Source organism: Scyliorhinus canicula, chromosome 2 (genome assembly GCF_902713615.1).
Source record: "Scyliorhinus canicula chromosome 2, sScyCan1.1, whole genome shotgun sequence".
Classification (NCBI taxonomy): domain Eukaryota; kingdom Metazoa; phylum Chordata; class Chondrichthyes; order Carcharhiniformes; family Scyliorhinidae; genus Scyliorhinus; species Scyliorhinus canicula.
In genome coordinates this window covers 41,698,850-41,724,443 of record NC_052147.1, presented here as the reverse complement: position 1 = coordinate 41,724,443, position 25,594 = coordinate 41,698,850, and the positions used below count along the sequence as shown (strand labels likewise).

Sequence of the window (25,594 nt, the reverse complement as noted above, 5' to 3'; positions counted from 1 at the left end):
CCGGAATGCGGCCCAACAATCGCCTCATGAAGCCAGGATCATCCCAATTCGGGGCATATATGTTCACCAGCACCGCCTTCTCTCCCTGCAGCCTACCCCTCACCATGATGTATCTGCCCTCCTTGTCCGACACCACCTCAGCCGCCACAAACGCCATCCTCTTCCCCACTAGAATCGCCAGCCCCCCGGTTCTTCGCATCCAATCCTGAATGATAAACCTGCCCCACCCACCCCTTCCTCAGACAGACCTGGTCCGCCACTTTCAGGTGGGTCTCCTGGAGCATAGCCACGTCCGCCTTCAACCCCCTTAAATGGGAGAACACCCTGGTTCTCTTAACCGGCCCGTTCAGCCCCCTCACGTTCCAGGTAATCAGCCGGATCAGAGGGCAACCCGCCCCCCTCCCCCGCCGACTAGCCATAGCTTGGCAGATGTTCGCCCCAGGCCAGCACACCCCGCTCGACCCGTTCCCCATGGCGATAGCGCCTCTCCTCTTCCCCCCCGGCCCCCATCGGCTCCTTCCTAGTCATTCCAGCAGCAACCCGGTATCCCCCCCCCCCCACCCCCAGGCTAGGACCCCTCCTAGCCGCGACGCACCCTCCATGGTACTTCCGTGAGTCAGCTGACTTCTGCTGACCCCGGCAGCTCCCGCCAAAACCTATCCCCTCCCGGCTTGGGGTCATCCCCCTCTTGCCACACCTCCTTGGCATTGCTGCAGCGTGGGAAAAAAGACCCGTAGAGGCCCCGCCCCCACCACAAGCTCCACCCCCCTGCCCCGCAGCGCGGGAAACCAGAGGAAAGCCCGCGCTTTCACACTGCCACACCCCACCCTTCTGACGCAGTTCCCCAAAATCCAGTTTCTCCTCAATCCCCAGCCCCGTACAGAAGAGAACATATAGAACACAAACCCCCAACACTCCCCACCTAACCCACAATCATGCCCAACAAACAAACCCACCCGTAAACAGAGCAAACAGAAAACCAGCATACATAACACACATGTCGAAGTTGAAAAAGTTGGAACAAAACAGCCACAGCGGAAACAACGGCGGCCAAAGTATGTCCCCAGGCCCTAGTTTGAGTCCAGCTTCTCCGCCTGTACAAAGGCCCACGCCTCCTCCGGGGACTCAAAGTAATGGTGCCGGTCCTTGTATGTCACCCACAGGCGCGCAGGCTGCAGCATTCCAAACCTGACTTGCTTAGCATGAAGCACCGCCTTCGTCCGGTTGAACCCGGCCCGCCGCTTAGCCACTTCCGCACTCCAGTCCTGGTAGATCCTCACTACCGAATTCTCCCATTTACTGCTCCTCTCTTTCTTGGCCCAGCGCAGCACACACTCCTGGTCACTGAATCGGTGGAACCGCACCAGCACCGCCCTCGGGGGCTCACCTGCCTTGGGCCTCCTGGCCATCACTCTGTGCGCTCCCTCGAGCTCCAGGGGCAAATGGAAGGACCCCGCTCCCATCAACGAGCTCAACATCGTGGTCACATACGCCGGGAGATCCGACCCCTCCAGCCCCTCCGCCAGGCCCAGGATCCTCAGATTCTTTCGCCTCGTGCGAACGTCCAGCTCCTCCAAGCGGTCCTGCCACTTTTTATGAAGTGCCTCGTGCAACTCCACTTTCCCAACGAGGACCACGGCCTCCTCCTCTCTTTCAACGGCCTGCCGCTGCAACTCCCGAATAGACTCCTCCTGTGCCGCCTGGGTCCCAAGCAGCTTGGTCGTAGTTGCATTCATGGAGTCCAGCAGCTCAGCCTTCAGCTCAGCAAAACAACGTAGGAGCGAGGCCTGTTGCTCCTGCGCCCACTTCCATCAGTCCTCGGGTGTTGCGCTGGCCGCCATTTTGTTTTTCTTCCCCCGTTTTTTTGGGGGAGTTACTGCAGCCTTTTTCACCATATAGTGTGGGGCAAGTTCTTCCAGGCACCTTCCCCCACCGGGATACGTAGCAACAGCACTGTTTGGGGCCCTCAAAACGGTCCAAAAGTCCTTAAATAGCGGGAGCGCCGGCCGCCATTTTGTTTTTTTCCCCCGTTTTTTTGGGGGCGTTACTGCAGCCTTTTTCACCAGATAATGTGGGGCAAGTTCTTCCAGGTACCTTCCCCCACCAGGATGCGTAGAAACAGCGCCGTTTGGGGCCCTCAAAACGGCCCAAAAGTCCCTAAATAGCAGGAGTGCCTGCCGCCATTTTGTTTTTCTTCCCCTGTTTTTTTGGGGGAGTTACTGCAGCCTTTTTCTTCTTCCCACTCCAGGTGAGCACCATATAGTGTGGGGCAAGTTCTTCCAGGCACCTTCCCCCACCGGGATGCGTAGAAACAGCGCCGTTTGGGGCCCTCGAAACGGCCCAAAAGTCCCTAAATAGCGGGAGCTGCCGAACGTGCGGCTTAGCTCCGCATAGCCGCAACCGGAAGTCGTGCTGAGCTTTTCAAATGATGTTAGAGCTGCACGTCCAGGCAAAAGGAGAATATTCCATCACACTCTTGACTTGTGCCTTGTAGATGGTAGACAGTCTTTGGGGAGTCAAGATGTAAGTTATTCACGCAAAATTCCCACTCTCTGGCCTGCTCTTGTAGCCACAATATTTATATGGCTAGTCCAGTTAAGTTCCTAGTCAATGGTAGCTCCCAGGATGTTGATAGTGGGGGATTTAACTATGGGAACACTGTTGAATGTCATGGGGAAATGGTTGGATTCTGTCTTGTTGGAGTGAATGTTACTTGCCTTGCCACTTATCGGTCCAAACCTGAACGTTGTCCAGGTCTTGCTGCATTTGGACATGGACTGCTTCAATTTCTGAGGTGCAGAGCATTGTGAAATCATGAACAAACATTTCCACTTCTGACCTTATGATGGAGGGCAGTCATTGAAAATGAAGATGCAGCTGAAAATGGTTGGGCCTAGAACACTACCCTGAGGAACTAGTGCAATGATGTCCAGGAACTGAGTTAAGGACCTGCAACCACCATAACCATCTTCCTTTGTGCCAAGTAGGATTCCGACAACCATTTTCCTTTTGCTATGTATGACTTCAACCAGTAGAGTGTCTGCACCCCCCCCCCCCCCCCCCAATTCTCATGAAACAGTTAGTATAGGTCTTTTTTTTTGTTGCCATTCTCGATCAAATGTTTCAAGGGCAGTCACTTGACTCATCACTGGAGTTCAGCTCTTTTGCCCGTGTTTGGGCCAGCTGTAATGAGGTTAAGAGCTGAGTGGCTTATGCAGAACCCAGACTCCACATTAGTGAGTAAGTTGCTACTCATTAAATGCTTCTTGGTAGCAATGTCGAACACTATGCTGATAATTGATAGTAGACTGATGACGGTGGCAATTGGCCAGGTTGTTTTTGTGTGCAGGACATAGCTCGGCAATTTTCCACATTGCTGGATTGTAGCTGTACTGGAACAGCTTGGCTAGGTATGCAGCTAGTTGTGAGCCAAGTCTTGATTAGATAGAACATGGTGCAGAAGGAGGCCATTCGGCCCATTGAGTCTGCACCGACCCACTTAAGCCCCCACTAAGGGCAATTTATCATGGCCAATCGGAAACCCACGCAAACACGGAGAGAACTTGCAGACTCCGCACAGACAGTGGCCCTGTCGCTGTGAAGCCACAGTACTATCCAGTTGAGCTACCATGCTGCCCAAATTCAGTACTATTGCCAGTACTATTGTCAGGACCCAAACCATTGCAGTATCCAGTGCCTTCAGCCGTTCTTGAAATCACATGATGTGAATCAAAATGGGTACTTTCACAAGCGAATGCAATCTCTGCTATTTTAATACAGATCATGTTTTTTTTATATAAAGCTTTTTTTCTGAAGTGGAAATACTGAAAGTTACTGAAGAGGACACATGGATGAATCAAACTACTTAATTGGTAATGTTTTATTTTAGGTACAAGGTGAAACTCACTCCGGGCACACAGAAGAAAGGAAAGGGTATGTAAAATCTTTGGCACTGTATCTTCCCAATTTTGTTTCAAATTGGCCTTGTGCAATGGTTTTTTGCTTTTTGTTTTTTAGCGGCTAAAACAGCCTTGCACAATTTCATGCATTCTAAAGAGGCTATGCTACGGGAAAAAGATTTATTACGCAGTGTGAAGGTAAATATGTTTAAAATGTTTGCGCAATGGAACTTTCGATAACAATGGCCCAAATTATTCGAGATCATATGTTTGAGGGAAGGTGCACATCAAGATCCTGTGGAAATCTTGATGTGGACCTATGTGGGAATTGCCTGGGAAGTTTTCTTTTGTGTTATGATCTCTGTAGAGACTGGTAGCTAGAAGTTTGAATTATTAAAAGCTATTAACTGTAAAAAAAAAACCAACAAAATTTGCATTTTAAAGTTTTTATTGTAACATAAGACTAAAAAAATTGGCTAAAAACGATTTCCCTTTTGTGGGCAACTTACTCCTAAGTTTAAGAAAGTGAGACTCCCCTTATATGACATCCACAGAATTACAGTTCCCTGAGCAATTCCACAATTGTTGATCCCAGCTTCGAATGAGTTTCCATGTCCCCGTTTCACCGAGTTTCTTAGATTCATTGCCAGCAGTAAAGTCTATTCCGATGATTATTCTTCCTCCTGGTCATGCCAGAACAAATCTCTCAAAATCCGTGAAAGGCTGCAGAATGAAGCCCTCAAGACTTTTGTATTGATTGGGCTGTAGTAGTTCAGAAACTCAAGTAGCCTTTTCTCTATGCTGACCACATAAGATAAACTGCTGTGATATTCACTGTAACCTGATCCAATGGCTTCCTCTGTACTCTTGCCTCCCTCCCCCGGTAACGGGAACCAAATTAGCTTCATGTCTAAATAGAAATTCTAATGAGTTATTTAGAAGTAAATGGATAGTGTACACCACAACTGTTTCCAACTCCATAATATCTTTCTGGGAGTTTGGGAGACTTGCTCATGGTATATACCAGGACTGTGGCCATTGACTCCCCCAAGTGTAAACAGCTTGCACCACCTTCTCAGTAAAATAGTGAATCTTCCTTTGATGTCTAACAATCAAACATGTTCGACTCAGTAACATAGCTTTAAATTTAGACTAAATTGAGGTCATGTTATAATCTTAAACCAAATGTGTAACTTCTGCAGTTGAAGCAATTAAAAGTTCACTTTGACTATCTAATCTCTAATTTTAAGATAGTGTTTCCCTGATCACCGCAGAATCCATCAGAAGTTTTGGGAAAGGAATTGGAGTTTATGTTCTGTGATACTGTGGACTCTGCATTTTTTTTTCTCTCTCTCTCATTTAGGATACTGACTTGTCAAGAAACATACCTGGCAAGGTGAAGGTTTCAGCACCTAATTTATTGGCTAAGAAACGGAAATAACTACACAGGATTTACTTTGGTTGAATAACGTCAAGGACTGTCTAGTGACGAAAACCCTTTTATAAAGAGCTTAAAGAATTTATTTAACAATTCGAGAAGTGATACCATAATGTCTCTGTTCTTCTCAAAGCTTGGAAATAAAAGTGACTGTTGAACATTCACATACAACACCCCAGACTAATTAACTGAATTGGCCAAAATATTTTTTTGATGCTTGATAAAACCACCCATTCTATATTCTGTTGTCAGTAGCATCTGTTATTGCTTGCATTTATTTTCTTGATATTATTTTCTTGATATCAAAACTGAGGCCTTCATTAATATAGGTAACTTAATTCAAAACATGTCCAATTTCCCCTTATTAGACCCTATGACACGAGTGGAATTCAGCCCATCGAGTCTGCTCGCCATTCAATCACAACTGAGATGTTTCTCATCCCCATAACACCTATCACGGCCACAAACTTCACAAATCATTCCTCTATTTAAAGCTGAAATTGAACAGTAATGACGATAAAGGTGCAATAATGGCTAATTTGAAGATTTCCTTTGGAATAGCTAGTTTCCTTCCCTTCATTACACCCCTCTTCTCCACAGTTGTATACATACTTGTATAGTTACTAGACACCCTGCAATGCCTTTCCCAAGAACCCATTCTTTATCACGTGTGGAACATAAGTGTTGGTTGTTCAGTCTGATATCACATGTTAAATTGCAGCTGCTAATGAAGTGAGAAAATATTGCTGTTTAAAAATGATAAACGCATGCAAAAAAATCTAATTTCTGGGACAATATATATATTCAATGCCAAACTTTCACTTCCAGTGCATATCAACAAAGAATGTGATCCACCACAATATGCTTAATTGAAAAGCTGCTGCCAAATTAAAAATGTTTATTGAGCTGTTAAATTACAGGCTCATGTCTTGTGACAATACAGTCAACTGTTTAATGACAATTCATCAAGATATAAAAATGTGACGAATTATAGCACTCCATTGTGTATTTATTGAAATGTTATCCGAAAGAGTGAAAAATTACGGCCAAGCTGACTTTAGGAAACATGAGAATCAATCATTGATGATATATTCGGCCATGGATTTGCCTGATGCAGATTTATTTTAAATGGACACCTTGACTGAAATGCAGAAAGCAAATAAATCAGCAGCACCAAGCATGGAATAGGGATTCCAGAACTGAAAAGCAGGAATAATCTGGAACAGTGCATGTAGATCGCAACGGTAGATGGTTGATCACAGCTGGCAAATGGTGGAAGTGCAAAAAACTGGAACAGAATGCAAGGTTGAATGGAAAAAAATATTTGTTCATTCATGGGATGTGGATGTCACTGGCAATGCCAGCATTTAACTTTTTAGTCCATTGATCATAAGACATAGGAGCAGAATTAGGCCAGTCGGCCCATTGAGTCTGCTCCACCATTCAATTCATGGCGTTTATTTTCTCATCCCCATTCTCCTGCCTTCTCCCCATAACCCCTGATCCCTTTATTAATCTAGAACCTATCTATTTCTGTCTTAAAGACACTCAGTGATTTGGCAGATTCATCACCCTCTGGCTGAAGAAATTCCTCCTCATCTCTGTTTTTTTAAAGATCATCCCTTTAGTCTGAGATGGTGTCCTCTGGTTCTAGTTTTTCCTACAAGTGGAAACATCCTCTCCACGTCCACTCTATCCAGGCCTCGCAGTATCTTGTAAGTTTCTAAGATCAGCTCAATACTTTGCATGGGTCTTCTTCAAGGAAGATGATGCTGCCAGCCAGTTAATACCCTCAGTGATGCCCTCTGCTTTGAGGCATGAATTCCTTTTTGGTCCCCAAGCCATGCCTCCTCCTGCTACTTACACGTTTACAAGATGTATATAGAAGATTTTTGGATTCCCCTTGATATTAATTACCAGTTTCTTCTCAAAATTCTTTGCCTCAATTTCAGTTTTCACTTTTCGTTTTGTAGTTTCTATAGTCAGTCTAGTTCTGTTCTATTATCAGCCTGACATACACTCTCTTCACATTTATCTTTTTTATTCAGTGAATGACACCCAGGATGGTGAGCAGTGTTGACTTTCATGCCTCGAGTGAAAGAGATGTAATTACCTGGCACTTGTGTGGTGTGAATGTTACTTTACATGTGACATATAGATCCTGAAATGATGCAAACCATGAAATAAGGATTTCCTGAGATTCTATCCCCTTTTGGTATAAGAGCTAAATGAGTGGGAAATAAACTACATCAGCTAGATGAGACTCAACATGAAATGTTTGCATTCAAACATACAAATTAGCAGGAGTAAGCCATTTGGTCCGTTGATCCTACTTTGTCACAACTCCACTTTCCTCTCTACCCACTAGATCCTTTGACTCCATTGTCAATCAAGAAACCTAACTGCAATGCTCTCTGGGAACTAAATTCCACAGATCAATGACCCTCAAAAGAATTTTCTCTCCATCACATGATGCACCCCTTATTTTTAAACTGTCCCCAGTTATAGTCGTTTCCATCCTCTCAGCATCTACTTGGTCAAGTCCCCTCAGGATTTTGTGTTTCAATAAGATCACGTCATTATTCTTAACTCCAATGGATACAGTCCCACTTTGTTCAACCTTTCTTCATAAGATAACCCCCTTCAGTCACGTGAACCTTCTCAAGTAAGGAGACAAAGTCTGTACCCTAGCTGCAGTCTCACCAATGTCCTGTACAGTTCTAACAAGACTTCCCTACTTTTATTACAAGGGGAATAGAAAATAAACATTCCATTAGCCTTCCTAATCACTTGCTGTACCTGCAGACTAACCTTCCCTGATGGAATGCATCCCAGTGCCAAGAGATGGCTAGGGAAATTGCTATTGCACTACTGATAATTTACCAAAATTCACTAGACTCTGGGGTGGTCTCGGTGGATTGGAAATTAGCAAACGTGACACCACTGTTTAAAAAATGAGGTAGGCAGAGAGCGGGCAATTATAGGCCAGTGAGCTTAACTTCAGTAGTAGGGAAGATGCTGGAATCTATCATCAAGGAAGAAATAGCGAGGCATCTGGATAGAAATTGTCCCATTGGGCAGATGCAGCATGGGTTTATAAAGGGCAGGTCGTGCCTAACTAATTTAGTGGAATTTTTTGAGGACATTACCAGTGCAGTAGATAACGGGGAGCCAATGGATGTGGTATATCTGGATTTCCAGAAAGCCTTTGACAAGGTGCCACACAAAAGGTTGCTGCATAAGATAAAGATGCATGGCATTAAGGGTAAAGTAGTAGCATGGATAGAGGATTGGTTAATTAATAGAAAGCAAAGAGTGGGGATTAATGGGTGTTTCTCTGGTTGGCAATCAGTAGCTAGTGGTGTCCCTCAGGGATCCGTGTTGGGCCCACAATTGTTCACAATTTACATAGATGATTTGGACTTGGGGACCAAGGGCAATGTGTCCAAGTTTGCAGATGACACTAAGATGAGTGGTAAAGTGAAAAGTGCAGAGGATACTGGAAGTCTGCAGAGGGATTTGGATAGGTTAAGTGAATGGGCTAGGGTCTGTCAGATGGAATACAATGTTGACAAATGTGAGGTTCTCCATTTTGGTAGGAATAACAGCAAACGGGATTATTATTTAAATGATAAAATATTAAAACATGCTGCTGTGCAAAGAGACCTGGGTGTGCCAGTGCATGAGTCGCAAAAAGTTGGTTTACAGATGCAACAGGTGATTTAGAAGGCAAATTGAATTTTATCTTTCATTGCTAGAGGGATGGAGTTTAAGACTAGGGAGGTTATGCTGCAATTGTATAAGGTGTTAATGAGGCCACACCTGGAGTATTGTGTTCAGTTTTGGTCTCCTTATTTGAGAAAGGACGTACTGGCGCTGGAGGGTGTGCAGAGGAGATTCACTAGGTTAATCCCAGAGCTGAAGGGGTTGGATAACGAGGAGAGGTTGAGTAGACTTGGACTGTACTCGTTGGAATTTAGAAGGATGAGGGGGGATCTTATAGAAACATATAAAATTATGAAGGGAATAGATAGGATAGATGCGGGCAGGTTGTTTCCACTGGCGGGTGAAAGCAGAACTAGGGGGCATAGCCTCATGATAAGGGGAAGTAGATTTAGGACTGAGTTTAGGAGGAACTTCTTCACCCAAAGGGTTGTGAATCTATGGAATTCCTTGCCCAGTGAAGCAGTAGAGGCTCCTTCATTAAATGTTTTTAAGATAAAGATAGATAGTTTTTTGAAGAATAAAGAGATTAAGGGTTATGGTGTTCGGGCCAAAAAGTGGAGCTGAGTCCACAAAAGATCAGCCATGATCTCATTGAATGGTGTAGCAGGCTCGAGGGGCCAGATGGCCTACTCCTGTTCCTAGTTCTTATGTACAATGGCACCCAAATCCCGCTGTTTTACATGTTTTACAATCTCTCCATTTAAATAATATACTGCTTTCTGTCAAAGTGGACAAGTTCACATGCTCCATCTGCTACTTCTTTGCCCATTCACTTAACCTATCCAAATCTCTTTGTAGGTTCTATCTCTTCACAATTTACATTTTACCTATCTTGGTGTCAACAGCAAGTTTAGCAGTTGTACATCGCTACCTTTATGCAAGTCATTGATACAGATTGTAAATAGTCAAGGTCCCAGTACTGAAACCGTTGGCACTTCACAGTTGAGAGAACACAAATGTTCAGAGTAAACCAGTTTTCTTTTGCATCACATTTATTCAGAACAATCTAACATTCCCCATACTTGCAAGCTTATTAACTTAATGTTTAAAAGAAAAGTGGATTTAACAAAAGATTAACTGCCTGCAAAAATGCAGGTACCAATAAAGATCAAAAGTCATGCTTCTCTGCCCCTCGAGCATTCCCAACTGCTAGAACAAAGAATAACTAAATCACACTATTATCATTGAAACTGTAATTGTACTGGCAGAATTCATGATCCAGATGTGTTACTGCTCCCAGCTCGTTGCTTAATACTAAGAAGCAGATGCTTTGGAAGACAGTCCCAAATATTGGCCAACATTTCTTTATAGTGAATCACTGCTTCTAGGCAAAGTCTGAGGGATAAAAAGAAAATCGAAACTAAGCACACTTTTATGGTATAGCAAATTATTTAAGATAGTTTGCCTCTCTTTAAACTCATGTTCAAAGCATATACAATTCAACAACTTAATTAGCACACATGCTACTTTGAAAAAGTGAGATATCAAATTCATCTTTAACTGCTTCAATGCATTTATTAAATTTTAATATTTGGTATAAAAGCCTGATACTGTTTTCTATAATACTAAAGAGACACATGGAATGCTGTTTGGGGTAGGATGGGGTTTTCTAGTTGGCCTATCTTCCTTCACACAAACTGGGCAGCAGCACTCCCCATTAGTGTTCTCTGAACCACAGTACTGCAGCAAGATATGGAACAGCGTGTTTTACAAATGTTGAGCAGTTATTTGTTCATATGCACATCGTTGATGATAGAACATATAAACCAGCTTGAGGCAATTCCTGAAAGCACTCAAACTACCCTTTTGATGCAATTCTCAATCAGGAGTTTGCTTTCTTGGGAACAATGTGGTCCACAAAGATCAGTGATCTGACCCAGAATGGTGCTGTCACCCTGTGGCTCTCTGCAAACTACAGCAATAAAATATCTCTGCAATTTCAGCCTCTGGCTTATTCATTTCAAGATTCCTGAGTGTTTCCTGCTCTGAGCTGCACTGGGAGAGAATTTTTTAAAAAATATTAAGGGGCAATTTAGCGTGGCCAATTCACCTAACTCTGCAAATCTTTTGGGTGGTGGGGGTGAGACACGGGGAGAATATGCAAGCTCCATTTGGACAGTGAGCACTGGGAGAGAAATAAGCACTGGGAGAGAAAAAAGCAGCAGATAATTCCCTTCCGTTAGGGCCTTTATATTTGGGCCTGGCAAGCAAGGAAAACAGATTAAAGTACAGCTCTGGAATGTTCATTTACATAGTTTTGCGATGTCACATGGGATACTTTCTGCCTCTACTGAAAATTGCTCACAAAAGGGCACTGGGATTAACAGTCACAGGATGATGAAAATATAGTTCACACTATTCTATCTCCCAAATATAAAGAATGCATAATGAATTTTAAAACAGTGAGTTATGTAGAGGAACAGACGTTAAGCGTGCATGGCCAAATGACTGAAAAGGGAAGGTTATCATAAAATCAAAAACGTACGGCATAGAAAGAGGCTATTTGACCCATCGTGTCAGTACCAGCCACAAAAACCATCCTAATGTCACTTTCCAGCTCCTGGTCTGATGTTTCACATAAAATAATGCCAACCTATCCAAAATGTTCTCGAGCTAAAATTCTCCATTCCTTCTCTACTGCAATCATATCCTTCTTGTGATGCAATGACCAGAATTTACTCATTACTCTGTGGCTAAACTAGTATTTTATACAGTGCCAGCAAAGCTCCCTGCTCTTGTATTTTATGCCTCAGCTATGAAGGTGAATGTGTGTGGAGTTTGCACATTCTCCCCGTGTTTGCGTGGGTTTCACCTCCACAACCCAAAAGATGTGCAGGTTAGGTGGATTGGGCACACTAAATTGCCCCTTAATTGGAAAAAATGAATTGGGTACTCTAACGTAATTTTTTTAAAAAGCTATCAAGGTAAATATCACGCATGCCTTCTTAACTACCTTATCTACCCATCTTGTTCCCTTCAGGGATCTGTGGACATAAACTGCAAATTCATTCTGTTGGGAGAAAAAAGGAGCGAATGGGTCATCTGGACTTTAAACGTTAGCTCTTTTCAGTCCCTACAGATGCTGCCAGACTTGCTGAGATTTTCCAGCATTTCTCTTTGGTTTCAGATTCCAGCATCTGCAGTAATTTGCTTATCCAAATTCATTCTGTTCCTCTACACTTCTCAGAATCCTACCATTCATTGTGTATTTCCTTACCATACATTGTGTATTTCCTTACCATATTAGATCTATCCAAATGCATTACCTCAAACTTCTCGGGATTGATCTTTTTGTTCATGCATGGGATGTAGGCAAAGATGACAAGGCCAGCATTTATGCCCATTCTGGACTGTCCTTGGGAACAGCCACCTTCTTGATCCTGCAGTCTGTGCGCTGTTAGGGAGGCAACTTCTGGATTTAACCCAGCCAGTGAAGGAATGGTGATATGGTTCCTAGCCAGGATTGTGTGTGACTTTGACGGGAGTTTGCAGATAGTATTCATACATGCCTGCTGCCATTGTCCTAGCTATGATGTGGATGGAGATGCCGGCGTTGGACTGGGGTGAGCACAGTAAGAAGTCTTACAACACCAGGTTAAAGTCCAACAGGTTTGTTTCAAATACTAGCTTTCACCTGAGGAAGGAGCAGTGCTCCGAAAGCTAGTTTTTGAAACAAACCTGTTGGACTTTAACCTGGTGTTGTAAGGCTTCTTACATTGTTCTAGCTGGTAGTGATAATGGGTTTGAAACAAGCCTTGGCAAGTTGCCGCAGTACATTTTGCAGATGGTACACACTGCTGTCACTGCACCAATAGTTGAAGGAGTAAAGATTTAAGGTGATGGATGGAGTGCCAATCAAGCGATCAAGGTAATGTGACAGATTTTGTCCTGGATAGTGTTAAGATACTTGAGTGTTGTTAGAGCTGCACTTATCAAAGCAAGTGAGGGTGGTATTTGCTCACACACCTGACAAGTGTGTGTGGGGGGGGGGGGTTATTTGTTCACACACCTGACAAGTGGGGGTTATTTGCTCACATGCCTGACCTGTCCTGACAGGGGGGGGGGGCTCACTCCAGGTGTGGCCTCACCACTAAAAGCGGGCAGGTACAGCAGGCAGTAAAGAAGGTAAATGGTATGTTGGCCTACATAGCGAGAGGAATGGAGTATAGGAATAGAGATGTTTTACTACAATTGTATAGGCATTGGTGAGGCCACACCTGGAGTTTTGTCTGTAGTTTTAGTGTCCTTATCCGAGGAAGGATATTCTTGCTATGGAGGGAATGCAGCGACGATTTACCAGGCTGATTCCTGGGATGGCTGGACTGTCATATGAGGAGAGACTAAGTCGGTTAGGATTATATTCATTGGAGTTCAGAAGAGTGAGAGGGGATCTTATAGAAAATTCTAACAGGATTAGACAGGGTAGATTCAGAAAGAATGTTCCCGATGGTGGGGTCATAGTTTGAGAATCAGGTGTAAACCTTTTAGGACTGAAATGAGGAGAAATTTCTTCACCCAGAAAGTGCTGCATCTGTGAAATTCACTACCACAGAAAGTAGTTGAAGCCAAAACGTTGTGTAATTTCAAGGAGGAATTAGATATAGCTCTTGGAGCTCAAGGTATATGGGGGGGGGGGGAGAGGGGGGAGGTGAAAGAGACAGGATCAGGGTATTGAACTTGATGATCAGGCATGATCATAATGAATAGCAGAGCAGGCTTGAAGAACCAAATGGCATCCTTCTATTTTCTATGTATGTGCCTCGTAGATGATGGACAGGCTTTAGGGAGTCAGGTGGGAAGTTAATTGCCACAGATTTCCCAGCCTCTAACCTGATCTTGTAAACACAGTATTTGCGTGGTTAGGATTCTAGCCAATGTTAATCCCTGGGTGTTGATGTGAAGGGTAGTAGTGGATTCAGCAATGGTAATGTCATTGAACATCAAGGTGAGATGGTTAGATTTTCTCATTAAGGGCAGCACGGTGGCACATTGGTTAGTACTGCTGCCTCATGGTGCAGAGAACCCGGCCCCGGGTCACTGTCCATGTTGAGTTTCCACATTCTCCCCATGTCTGCATGGGTCTCATCCCCACAACACAAAAAGATGTGCAGGGTAGGTGGATTGGCCACGGTAAATTGCCCCTTAATTGGAAAAAAATAATTGGGTACTCTAAATTTAAAAAAAAGATTCTTTCTTATTGGAGATGAGTTTCCTCCAGGTGCTCCGGTTTCCTCCCGTAGTCCAAAGACGTGCAGATTAGGTGGATTCGCCATGATAAATTGCTCTTGGTGTCCAAAAAAGGTTCGGAGGGACTATTGGGTTATGGGATAGGGTGGAAGTGAGGGCTTAAGTGGGTCGGTGCAGACTGAATGGCCGAATGGCCTCCTTCTGCACTGTATGTTCTATGGTCAATGATCCTTGCCTGCTACTTCTGTGATATATTGGCACTTATCAGTCAAAGAATGAATGTTGGTAGGGTCTTGTTTTATGGGAGCATGAGGGGTTTCATTATCTGAGGAGCTATGAATGGGATTGAACACTGCAATCATCAGCGAACATACCCATCACCTTACCATAGAAAATCGATCATTGACGACACAGCTGAAGATGATTAGGCTTAGGTGCTTTTACCTTTCTGATAGGCCTTCCTGTGGGACATTGTTAAAAAGCTTGCTAAAATCCATGTAAATTACATCATATTTGCTACTCGCAGCAACCCTCTTACTTGCTCAAAAAATATAACCAATTTTGACAGTCATAATCTTCCCAGGATTCCACGCCAGGCCAGACAGTTCCAACAAGAGGCTGGCTTCACCAGAAACCAGCCGCAGGTTGGACATTCTGGAACCAGCACTAAACTTAAATTGCATTGATCAGGATCAGCGCAGACAGGGAGCAAAGGGAGAGCAAGGCATGCGAGGGGATGAGTGGGTGTGAAAGAGAGGGAGTGAGGGGATGAGTGGGTGTGAGAGAGGGAGTGAGGGGATGAGTGCATGTGAGAGTGAGGGGATGAGAGGATGTGCGTGCGTGAGAGGATGTGTGTGTGTGTGAGAGAGACAGAGGATGAGCGCGTGTATGTGTGTGAGAGGAGGACGAGTGTGAGAGAGGGGATGATGTGTTAACCTGTGTGAGAGGCATGTATGTGAGAGAGAGGATGAGTGAGCGTGTGTGTGAGAGAGAGTGTGAGATGATGAGTGCGTGTGAGAGAGGGACTGAGGGGATGAGTGCGTGTGAGAGACGGAGTGAGGGTTGAGCACGTGTGAGTGACGGATGAGTGCGTGTGAGAGTGAGATGAGTGCGTATGTGAGAGAGAGTGGATGAGTTCTTGTGAGAGAGGATAGGGGATGTGCATGCGAAAGAGGATGTGTGTGTGAGAGGGATGTGTGTGTGTGAGAGAGGATGAGTGTAGATGTGAGAGAGTGAGGTGATGAGTGTGAGGGGATGCGTGTGTGAGAGTGAGTGTGTGAGGGGATGAGTGCGTGTGAGAGAGAAAGTGAGGGGATGAGTGCGTGTGAGAGAGAGAAAGTGAGGGGATGAGTGCGTGTGAGAGAGAGAAAGTGAGGGGATGAGTGCGCGTGAGAGAGGATGAGTGCGTGTGAGAGAGGATGATGCGTGTGAGAGAGGATGATGCGTGTGAGAGAGGATGATGCGTGTGAGAGAGGATGATGTATGTGAGAGAGGATGATGCGTGTGAGAGGGGATGATGCGTGTGAGAGAGGATGATGCGTGTGAGAGAGGATGATGCGTGTGAGAGAGAATGTGCGTGTGAGAGAGGATGATGCGTGTGAGAGAGGATGATGCGTGTGAGAGAGGATGATGCGTGTGAGAGAGGATGATGCGTGTGAGAGAGGATGATGCGTGTGAGAGGATGATGCGTGTGAGAGGATGATGCGTGTGAGAGAGGATGATGCGTGTGAGAGAGGATGATGCGTGTGAGAGAGGATGATGCGTGTGAGAGAGGATGATGCGTGTGAGAGAGGATGATGCGTGTGAGAGAGGATGATGCGTGTGAGAGAGGATGAGTGTGTGAGAGGATGAGTGTGAGAGAGAGGGGATGAGTGTGTGAGAGAGAGGGGATGAGTGTGAGAGAGGGAAGGGATGAATGTGTGCGAGGGAGGGAAAGGATGAATGTGTGCGAGGGAGGGAAAGGATGAATGTGTGCGAGGGAGGGAAAGGATGAATGTGTGCGAGGGAGGGAAAGGATGAATGTGTGCGAGGGAGGGAAAGGATGAATGTGTGCGAGGGAGGGAAAGGATGAATGTGCGCGAGGGAGGGAAAGGATGAATGTGTGCAAGGGAGGGAAAGGATGAATGTGTGCAAGGGAGGGAAAGGATGAATGTGTGCGAGGGAGGGAAAGGATGAATGTGTGCGAGGGAGGGAAAGGATGAATGTGTGCGAGGGAGGGAAAGGATGAATGTGTGCGAGGGAGGGAAAGGATGAATGTGTGCGAGGGAGGGAAAGGATGAGTGTGAGAGAGGGAAAGGATGAGTGTGAGAGAGCGAAAGAATGTGTGTGTAAGATGAGATTGTGTCTGTCTGAGAGAGGAAGATGTGTTAGCATGTGAGAGTGTGTGTAGTGTGAGAGAGGGTGTGTGGGGGACAGAGTCCAGCATTTCATCAGCACTTTTTCCATTTGAACTAAAGGAGCCGCAACACGCCTCCGATTAAAAATGACAAAAGGGTTAAGGGCCACTACGTATTAATGTTATTTTAATTATAGTAAATGTACACAGATAAGAAATAGAAAAGACTTCCATAAATTTGTTTGTCTGTACCTATTGAGGGAAAATAATTATTTTTTGTGATTTGGCTCTTCAACACTCTGGGCGAGATCGTAACGGCTGCCGTGGGACAGGCCGTGACCCACGGCAGCCTTCACGCCCACTTCCGGGGCCGATTCTACCCCCGGGCTGGGCTAGGAGCGCGGGCCCGTGCGTCACGGCCTTGACGACGGTCGTCAAGACCGCACGTCAAGCGTCACGCCGGCTGACGCAGCCGATGACGTCGGCCGCGCATGCGCAGTTGGCGTCTTTTCCCTCCGCCGCCCCATCTTGCGGGGCGGCGGAGGGAAAAGAGTGCGTCCGTTATGGACGCACAGCCCGTGATCGGTAGGCACCGATCGCGGGCCTATGTCCCCCTTGGCACGGCTGTGGTACTGCCGTGCCAATCAGGCCCCCAGATGCCCCAAACGGGCATCTGGCGCCCGTTTCACGACGGCAGCAAGCAGGTGTGTTTGCTGCCATGTTGAAACGGGCGTGAAGGCCCGGCCGCTCGGCCCCGGAGAATCGCCGCTCACCGTAAAATACGGCGAGCGGTGATTCGTGGCATGGGGGGGCGAATAGCAGGAGGGCGTGAAAAATGTCGGGAGGCCCTCCCGCTATTCTTCCACCCGGCGTGGGGGGGGGCGGAGAATCGCGCCCAATATGTTTCTCAGGGGTTCCTCCAGTACTCTTAGGAGATCAAAATGGTTTCGCTGGAAAGTTTGGGGAAACCTGGTCCAAATAAACTTGATCTGGACAAGAATCTCAATCACCTCAGTCTCTTGCGTCAAAAGCTTGCCAATCGAGGCTTACTTTTGGTTAAGTCAGCATACGTTGCTTTATTAGCTAAAACTGTAAAAAAAAAAGTTTGCCCATTTCTTGATTCTAATCACTGCTCCTTAAAAATGCAGATTTAGATTTTCATTATTTTTTTTTTAAACAAAGGGTAGAGAGGCAGATAAATTATAACGGTTTAATTAGCTCAAGTGCCACAGTTTCCATCCTAAGATCGAGCTAAGATCAGTTTATTTTGCTTCCTTTCAGTCAAGTATGTTGATCTGGACAAATGTTTACATACAGTGCGAGCAAAAAAAACTCCCAAATGAAAAATGGTGCAGGTCAGCTGAGGAACAAAGCTCCCTGTAATTGCCATTATATGCTTCAGCTTCAAACTGGGGTGCACCAGTTACTGCATAGCAGCCAAGCAACCTGTACCTTCTTCAAGTTAGGCTGCTAATTATTGCTGAATTACACACATACTTTGGATTCATGTCCACCAGTATAGAATTCAGATTGTCAAACCCATTTAACACAGGATCTTTACAGCCTGGACGGGATTGGAACCAGTCAAATAAAAAGAGTATTCTAATTCACTGTGAATGTGCACAACTGGCAGATGTTTATCTCGGCAAAATCATGTCCTTACCTGACGAGGGACTTTGGCTGTACAGAGAAAGTAAGGATGTCATTACTGTGAGCCTGTAGAAGAAAAACAGCAATTTACATTTATAAAACAAAGAGTTTTGATTAATGTTTTAAAACTAAATTGATTTGCTGAGGAGGCATTGTTTATATTACTAACTAATCTTAATATTATTTGTGCTTAGGAAACTTCCAAATAAATCTAAAGATTTACTATCTATAAAATACTATGCCCATTTAATTCATTATTTTAGAAAAAGAAACCAAATAATTGCTGAAAACACTGAAGTGTTATAAGTTTTCTTTTAAAAATGCACAGCATTCTTTTTCATTTTCTGGATTATTTTCAACTTAACATTCTGAAATGTTATGGTAAATTAATATCAGCTCCTCCATTTCCATTCAGCTTGTCCTGCTTAAACATATTCTGCAGATAAAATGGTCGTACACGCCAGCCAGTGCAGACAAGGTGTTGGGTTGGTTTGGGGACCGAGAGGTTGCCTGGTTATGGATGAAGTTGGGATCAGGTAAGAGGTCGAGTCTGGAGGCATTGAACAAGGAACAGTACAGCACAGGAACAGGCCCTTCGGCTCTCCAAACCTATCTAGAGCAACCGCCTGTATCCTTCTGTACCCCGTCTGTTCATGTGCTTATCCAGATAAGTCTTAAAGGTCGCTAATGTATCTGCCTCAACCACCTCACTTGGCAGTGCATTCCAGGCCACCACCAAACTGTAAAAATCTTCCCCCGCACATCTCCGCTGAACCTATCCCCTCTCACCTTGAACTTGTGCCCCCTTGTAATTGTCATTGCTGCCCTGGGAAACAGCCTACAACTGTTCACCCCATCTACCCTTCATAATTTTATTAACTTCTAACAAGTCATCCTTCAGCCTTTGTCTCTCTAGGGAGAACAATCCCAGTTTATTCAATCTCTCATCGCAGCTAATACCTTCCATACTAGGTAACACCCTGATAAACCTTTTCTGGACTCTCTCCAAAGCCTCCAAGTCCTTCTGTTAATGTGGTGACCAGAATTGGACACAGTATTCCAGATGTGGCCTAACCGACATTCTATATAACTGTAACATAATTTGCGAGCCTTTATACCCGAGCACCCGAAACCCACGCACACACAGGGAGGATGTGCAGATTCCGCACAGACAGTGACCCAAGCCGGGAATCGAACCTGGGACCCTGGAGCTGTAAAGCAATTGTGCTATCCACAAGACTACCGTGCTGCCCACTATCCTTGCAACCCGTCTTAAATAATGATACAACATTGGTTATCCTCCAAACCCCTGGGGTCCCATCTGTGGCCAACGAGGAAACAGATTTCTGTTAGAGGTCCAGCGATTTCATCTCGTCTCCCTCAGTAATCGGGGATAGATGCTATCTGGCCCTGGGGATTTGTCTATCTTAATGCTTTTTAAAACACCTAACACTTCCTCCCTCGTAATAACGATCTGTTCTAAAGTGTTTACATATCCCTCTGAGACACCAGTAATCCACGTATTTTTTACCGTTGGAAAATACTCATTAAGGATATCACCTACTTCATTTGGTTCTATGCATAATTTCCCTCTGTTCTAGAGCGGACCAACTTTCTCTAGCTACCCTCTTGTTCCTAATATACGTATAAAAAGCCTTGGGATTCTCCTTAATCCTGTCTGCCCAGGACATTTTGTGACCCTTTTTGCCCTTCTAACTCCTTACTTTCCATATATGGTTCAAGTGCTTCATCTGTTTTTAGTCGCCTAGACGTCATGTACGCATCCTTTTTCTTTTTGACTAGACTCTCAATTTCCCTGGTCATCCATAGTTTCTGAATCCTGCCTTTCCCTTTCATTGGCACATGCCTGTCCTGTACTCCCATCAACTGCTCCTTAAAAGACTTCCAAATGTGGATTTACCCTCAAATAACCTCTCCCAAACAAGAGCCTCCAAATCCTGCCTAATCTGGTTGTAGTTAGCCGTCCCCCAATTTAGCACCTTTACCTAGGACAACACTCATCCTTTCCCATGAGTATCTGAAAGCGTACGGAATTGTGGTCACTGTTCGCCACATGTTTGCCCCACTGCACCTTTGGTGACCTGGCTGGTACTAGTTCCCTAGTACTAGGTCCAGTATAGCCCTCTCTCTAATTGGACTATCCACATATTGTTCCAAAAACCTTCCTGGTTAACAAATTCCTCACCATCCGGACCCTTAGCCTTAAAGTATTTCCAGTCAAAACGAGGAAAATTAAAGTCTCCCACTACAACAACCCTATTATTTCTACATCTATCTAGAATCTGCTTACATATCTGTTCTTCAACTTCCCGTGGGCTGTCGGTGACGGTTTCTCTACCCTATTTGATGAATCCGGTGGTCATTTCCACTTTAAAGATATGGCGGCAGCTCTGCCAGCATTTCAAAATGGGGAAGGTTGTCAAGGTGGTCCCCTATTTGAGGGAATTATTTGTTCCAACCAGGGAAACTGGATGCCACGTTTGGGGGGTGAAAAGGTAAGGGGCTGGAGAGGGCAAAAAATACATATTTCTGGAGGGACGGTTTGCTGACTGGGAGGCGCTGAAGGAGAAAGCGGGGGGGGGTTATGTTTAGGTACTTTCAGGTGCAAGGGAGGCAGTGGGAAGGCAGTGGTTATAATCGTTGTTTTTTTCCCCATATATCTGTTTTCTGTGGTTTTTGATACATGTTTGATTGATTGATTGCTGTTTACGTATAAAATGTTAAAAGTCTAATAAAGGAATTCCCCCAAAAAAGGTCATATATAACTAACCAACTGACAGAGTTGACTGAACTGAACTCTTATCCAGTGTACAATAATCACTGGACTAATCCAGAGACCCAGAGTCAGGCTCCGGGGATCTGGGTTCAAATCCTGTCATGGTAGATGGTGAAATTTGTATTCAATAAAAATCTGGAAATAAAAGTCTAATGGTGAACACAAAATCATTTTGTCGATTGTTGTTTAAAAAAAAAGCCTTCTGGTTCATTCATGTCCTTTAGGGGAAGGAAATCCGCCGTCCTTATCTGGTCTGGCCTATGTGTGACTCCAGACCCACAGCAATGTGGTTGACTCTTAAAACCCCCCTCAAGGGCAATTAGGGATGGAAAATAAATGCTACACAGCCTGCAATGCCCATGTCCCGGAAATGAATTTTTAAAAAAGTATGCAACTGGGTCTGGCGAGCTTTCTCAACATTCCCGGTTTGCTGGAAAGGATTCTCTCCTGTGCAGGGTCGGATGGGGGGGGGGGGGGGGGGGGGGGGGCAGTACATCCAGGATATATTATTGGATGATAAAGGAAGAGCAGGTTTCGGTGGCGAGGTGAAGGCCAGGTGGGAGGACGAGCTGGATCCCATTTCGGAGGAGGTGGTGTGGAGCAAGTTTTGCCGCAGGGTGAATGCTCTGTCATCCTGGACAAGGTGTTAAATTTGATACAACTCAAGTTTGTGTTCGAGAGGTACTGCAAACCATATGCACATGTTCTGGTCCTGCCCCAAGTAGGCGGGTTTCTGGGGCCTTTTTTAAAAACACCACATCAGCAATGTTACATGTGGATCTGGAGCCCTGCCCATTAGTTGTCATATCTGAGTATCGGACCAGCCCAATTTGAGGACGGGCGTGATGGTGGATGCTCGGGTTTTTGCCTTGTTGGCTCAGCGACGGATTCTAATGAGCTTTTCAAATAAATTTAAAGTACCCAATTTTTTTTTCAATTAAGGGGTAATTTCGATTAGCTACGCCACTTACCCTGCACATCTTTGTGTTGTGGGGGTGAGACCCACACAGACACTGGGAGAATGTGCAAACTCCACACAGAGTGACCCAGGGCCGGGATTGCACCGGGGTCCTCGACAGTGCGAAGCAGCAGTGCTAACCACTGCACCACCATGCCATCCTAGAATTCTGGTGAGCTGCAGGCAGGCGACACCGGCCAGTGCCGCAGCGTAGCTGGGTGATTTGTTGGAGTTTTTGCACCACGAGAAGGTTATGTAATCATAATAATAATCTTTAGTGTCACAAGTAGGCTTACATTAACACTGCAATGAAGTTACCATTCACAGTGAGGGAGCAATTGACGGGTTCTACCGTGGATTGCAACCATCTATATCACGTTTCAAAGATCTCGTCACTGGGGGCTATAATTGTTGGGTTTCTTTTTTAATTTATCTGTTTGCTGTGTTTTTGATACATGTCGTATTGTTTGATTGTTGTTTATGAATAAAATATTAAAAGTCTAATAAAAAATTTCCAAAATAAAAAAGTCATATATAATCTAACCAGCTGACACAGCTGGCACAACTGAATTGAACACAGTATATTTGAATATCAGCCAGCACTACCAGAATATTTTAAAATTTAATCAATAATTTGTATGGAAATAAAAGCAAACATGATGTTACGTGCAAAAGAACAATGGTGAAGAAAATGGCTGCTGCAATGTACTGGTAGATGACGCTTCATAATGCACTTTCGAATGCACGTTTCAGAATGCAGTCGTCATTCTGAAAATATCATTGACAATGTTCTAGATTTCTTTAGGATATTTCAAATTTTTGAGGTTAAAGTAGTATCAAGTTTGGTTTTTAAGTAAAAGTTCAAATTTATGCCCTCCGAATACCTACCCCTCAATGTAGAGTTGCAGCAGTGCTCCACTGGTGTTGTAGTCTTATATATTATAACTTTTACTAAATTTCCACCTCAACATACCATTAAGTTCTAAGGAAGAGTATTACCAGTAAAATCACGGTATTGTTTAAAGCAATGTGAAAAAAACACCTACTGCTTGTTGACGAGCCAAGAGGTTATTAGCACATCCACCAAAAACGATCACTTCCTCCTCATCACTTGTACAAGCAGAATGCCAAAGCCTGAAGATAAATAATGGCATTAGTATGTTACATTGCCTGCTTATGTTGTTTGAAAGGATGTTGCCTATAAATTAATTTTTATTTTGCCATGATAGGAGGCACTAATCCCCAGTACATGGTCACCTTGTTTCCCAGGGTTGTACAAGGTCTTTTTAAACCATCCAGGACAGCAGCATCCTTGTGTGAAAATGTGAGCAAAATGACAAAATATTCACTTCAATAACTTGAAGCAGCACCAGTTGGGGAGAGAATTAAAGGGTTGTTTTAAAAAAGATATATAGTATCTGTCCATCAACAACAATCACGTTTACTCAGTTTCTTCCTACTATTGCTAGGTTCTGCATGAAACCTGTACCGCCTCTGCTTCGAGCATGACCACTGTTGATGCCCAGTTTATCTATCTAAGAATGTATGATAGCAAGTTGGCGAGGGATCTGACCAATTTCCCTCTTTCATCAGAAAGCCACTAATATGCTTGACCCAATTCAGATCCAGGCCGGTGTCCTTTCAACTCAATGATATCAACGCCTCATGACAATAGACGACCGTGAAAGTTTTTGATGCGGAGGTTGAATGCATTTGAGTATTCTTCAACCTGCCAAAGTGGGACTCTGGAGACCAAAATGCTCCTCGGAGGACATAGCACAAAAACACTCATTCACAACACAGCCAGATCAACACATCAAGGTTTGGTAAAATTAGCCAAGTTACTTCAGGAATTGACTAAAAGTATCGAGGGAAACCCACTGTAATCTTGCTGAAATATCAGCAAGTGCAAGTAGAACGGATCAAATTTTGGGTCATCCATGCTCCTTCAAAAAAAATACATCTCGTTCAGAGTTCCGACAAAGCCATCTCACAATGGAGATTCTCAAAATATTTTTTTATATAAAGAGACTGACTGACCAGCTATTTATTTCCAGCAATTGTTTAATTCAGATTTCTAGGAGTTTTTTCCCCCCTTAAGAATGTATTTAGTTATTGGAGGTGATTAAAGCGAAGTGGGAGGGTATGGAGGAAGGGCTGTGGTATGAGGTGCTTCGGAGGTTGAATGCCTCAACCTCATGCACGAGGCTGGGGCTGGTACAGTTGAAGGTGGTATATAGGGCGCACCTCACGAAGGCAAGGATGAGCCAACTCTTAGAGGGGGTGGAGGATGTTTGTGAGCGCTGTGGGCAGAACGCCACAAACCATGTTCACATGTTTTGGTCCTGTCCGAAATTGGAGGGGTATTGGAGGGAGGTCTTTAAGGTCATCTCGGGGGTGGTGCGTGTGATGTTCGAACTATATTTGGGGTGTCGGACCAGCCTGGGCTGCAGGTGGGCGCAGGGGCTAATGCCTTAGCCTTCACCTGCCTGATTGCCTAAAGGTGACCCGCTGGGCTGGAGGCCAGCTTCTCAGCCCTGTGCCTCGGCATGGTGGGGGGGACCTGCTGGAATTTTTCTCGAGAAGGGGATGTTTGAGTTGAGGGGGAGGATGGAAGGGTTCTACAATTCATGGGCATTGTTTATCCTGCACTTTCAAGAATTGAATTGCATTGAAATTAAGGGGGAGGTTAAGTGTATGGCTTATTGTTTACCATATATGGGATGACCTTGTTTTCTTTCTTGGTCTTTCTTGTTTTGTATTTGGGATATAGGGGTGATGTTTGTATGGTGAAGGGGGTGTTGGTTGGGGGATTGCTATTGTATTTGTTACTGTTGGTTATTTTTTGTTGGTCGTGTATTTGATGAAAAAGTGGAAAATAAGGAGAATACAAGTATATTTTTAAAAAATGTATTTAGTAGCTCTGTTCTTGGAGAAGTTTAAGGCTCTATGCTCATAACGAAGTCCACCATATTCTCCTTCAATTAAAGATATAGTTTTGAAACTTGAAACAATTTTTGGCAGAAATAACAAATGTGGTCTAATAAACAATTCCGCTTCATTCTAATGAAGATCCTGTGCACCTTCCAAAGCATGCTGCTTGCCAAAGTTTCTGAAACTGCTACAATCCGTTTACAGTTAATCACACTGGTCTGTGAACTGAAGATACGGTATAACAGACGACGGCAGAAAACACAAGACCAATGCAATTTTTTGGGGCTGGTTTAGCACAGTGGGCTAAACAGCTGCGTGGGTTAAATTCCCGTACTGGCCTCTTTGAACAAGCGCCGGAATGTGGCGACTGGGGGCTTTTCACAGTAACTTCATTGAAGTCTACTTGCGACAATAAACGATTATTATTAGAAATCCTTTGTCAATGGATTACTAAAAACAGGAAATGCTGGAATTATCTGGCAGATTCGGCAGCATCTGTGATGATTCCTTCCCAAAGCCTTTGCTCTTTCTTCCCTTTCCAAATCTCTGCACTTAAAATATATTCCATCCAGTTGAGGAAGGGCCATCAAGCTGAAACAATGGGCAGAATTGTCTTGGCCCATTGGAGGCAGGTTCTTGAATGTGCAAGGGTTAGGTAGGGGAAGCTACC

General features: G+C 44.5%; 2 protein-coding genes across 3 annotated transcripts in view; one reads left to right on the top strand and one right to left on the bottom strand.

The window, feature by feature from the left end:
• The window catches only part of LOC119952888 (nuclear export mediator factor NEMF-like), a 114,461-nt gene extending 108,128 nt beyond the window's left edge, over nucleotides 1–6,333 (top strand). The window contains exons 31-33 of the mRNA XM_038776509.1: nucleotides 3,890–3,933; nucleotides 4,018–4,097; nucleotides 5,263–6,333. Of these exons, the coding sequence (XP_038632437.1) occupies nucleotides 3,890–3,933; nucleotides 4,018–4,097; nucleotides 5,263–5,340 (202 nt within the window). The 3' untranslated portion in view covers nucleotides 5,341–6,333. The remainder of the gene's footprint in view (nucleotides 1–3,889; nucleotides 3,934–4,017; nucleotides 4,098–5,262) is intronic.
• A 3,704-nt stretch (nucleotides 6,334–10,037) lies between these two features.
• Nucleotides 10,038–25,594, bottom strand: part of klhdc2 (kelch domain containing 2) — a 38,064-nt gene continuing 22,507 nt past the window's right edge. For both annotated transcript variants that reach the window (XM_038776489.1, XM_038776498.1), the window contains exons 12-14: nucleotides 23,037–23,124; nucleotides 18,249–18,301; nucleotides 10,038–10,398 (exon numbers count right to left, since the gene is read on the bottom strand). In XM_038776489.1, coding sequence (XP_038632417.1) covers nucleotides 10,275–10,398; nucleotides 18,249–18,301; nucleotides 23,037–23,124 — 265 coding nt within the window. In that variant the 3' untranslated portion in view covers nucleotides 10,038–10,274. The remainder of the gene's footprint in view (nucleotides 10,399–18,248; nucleotides 18,302–23,036; nucleotides 23,125–25,594) is intronic.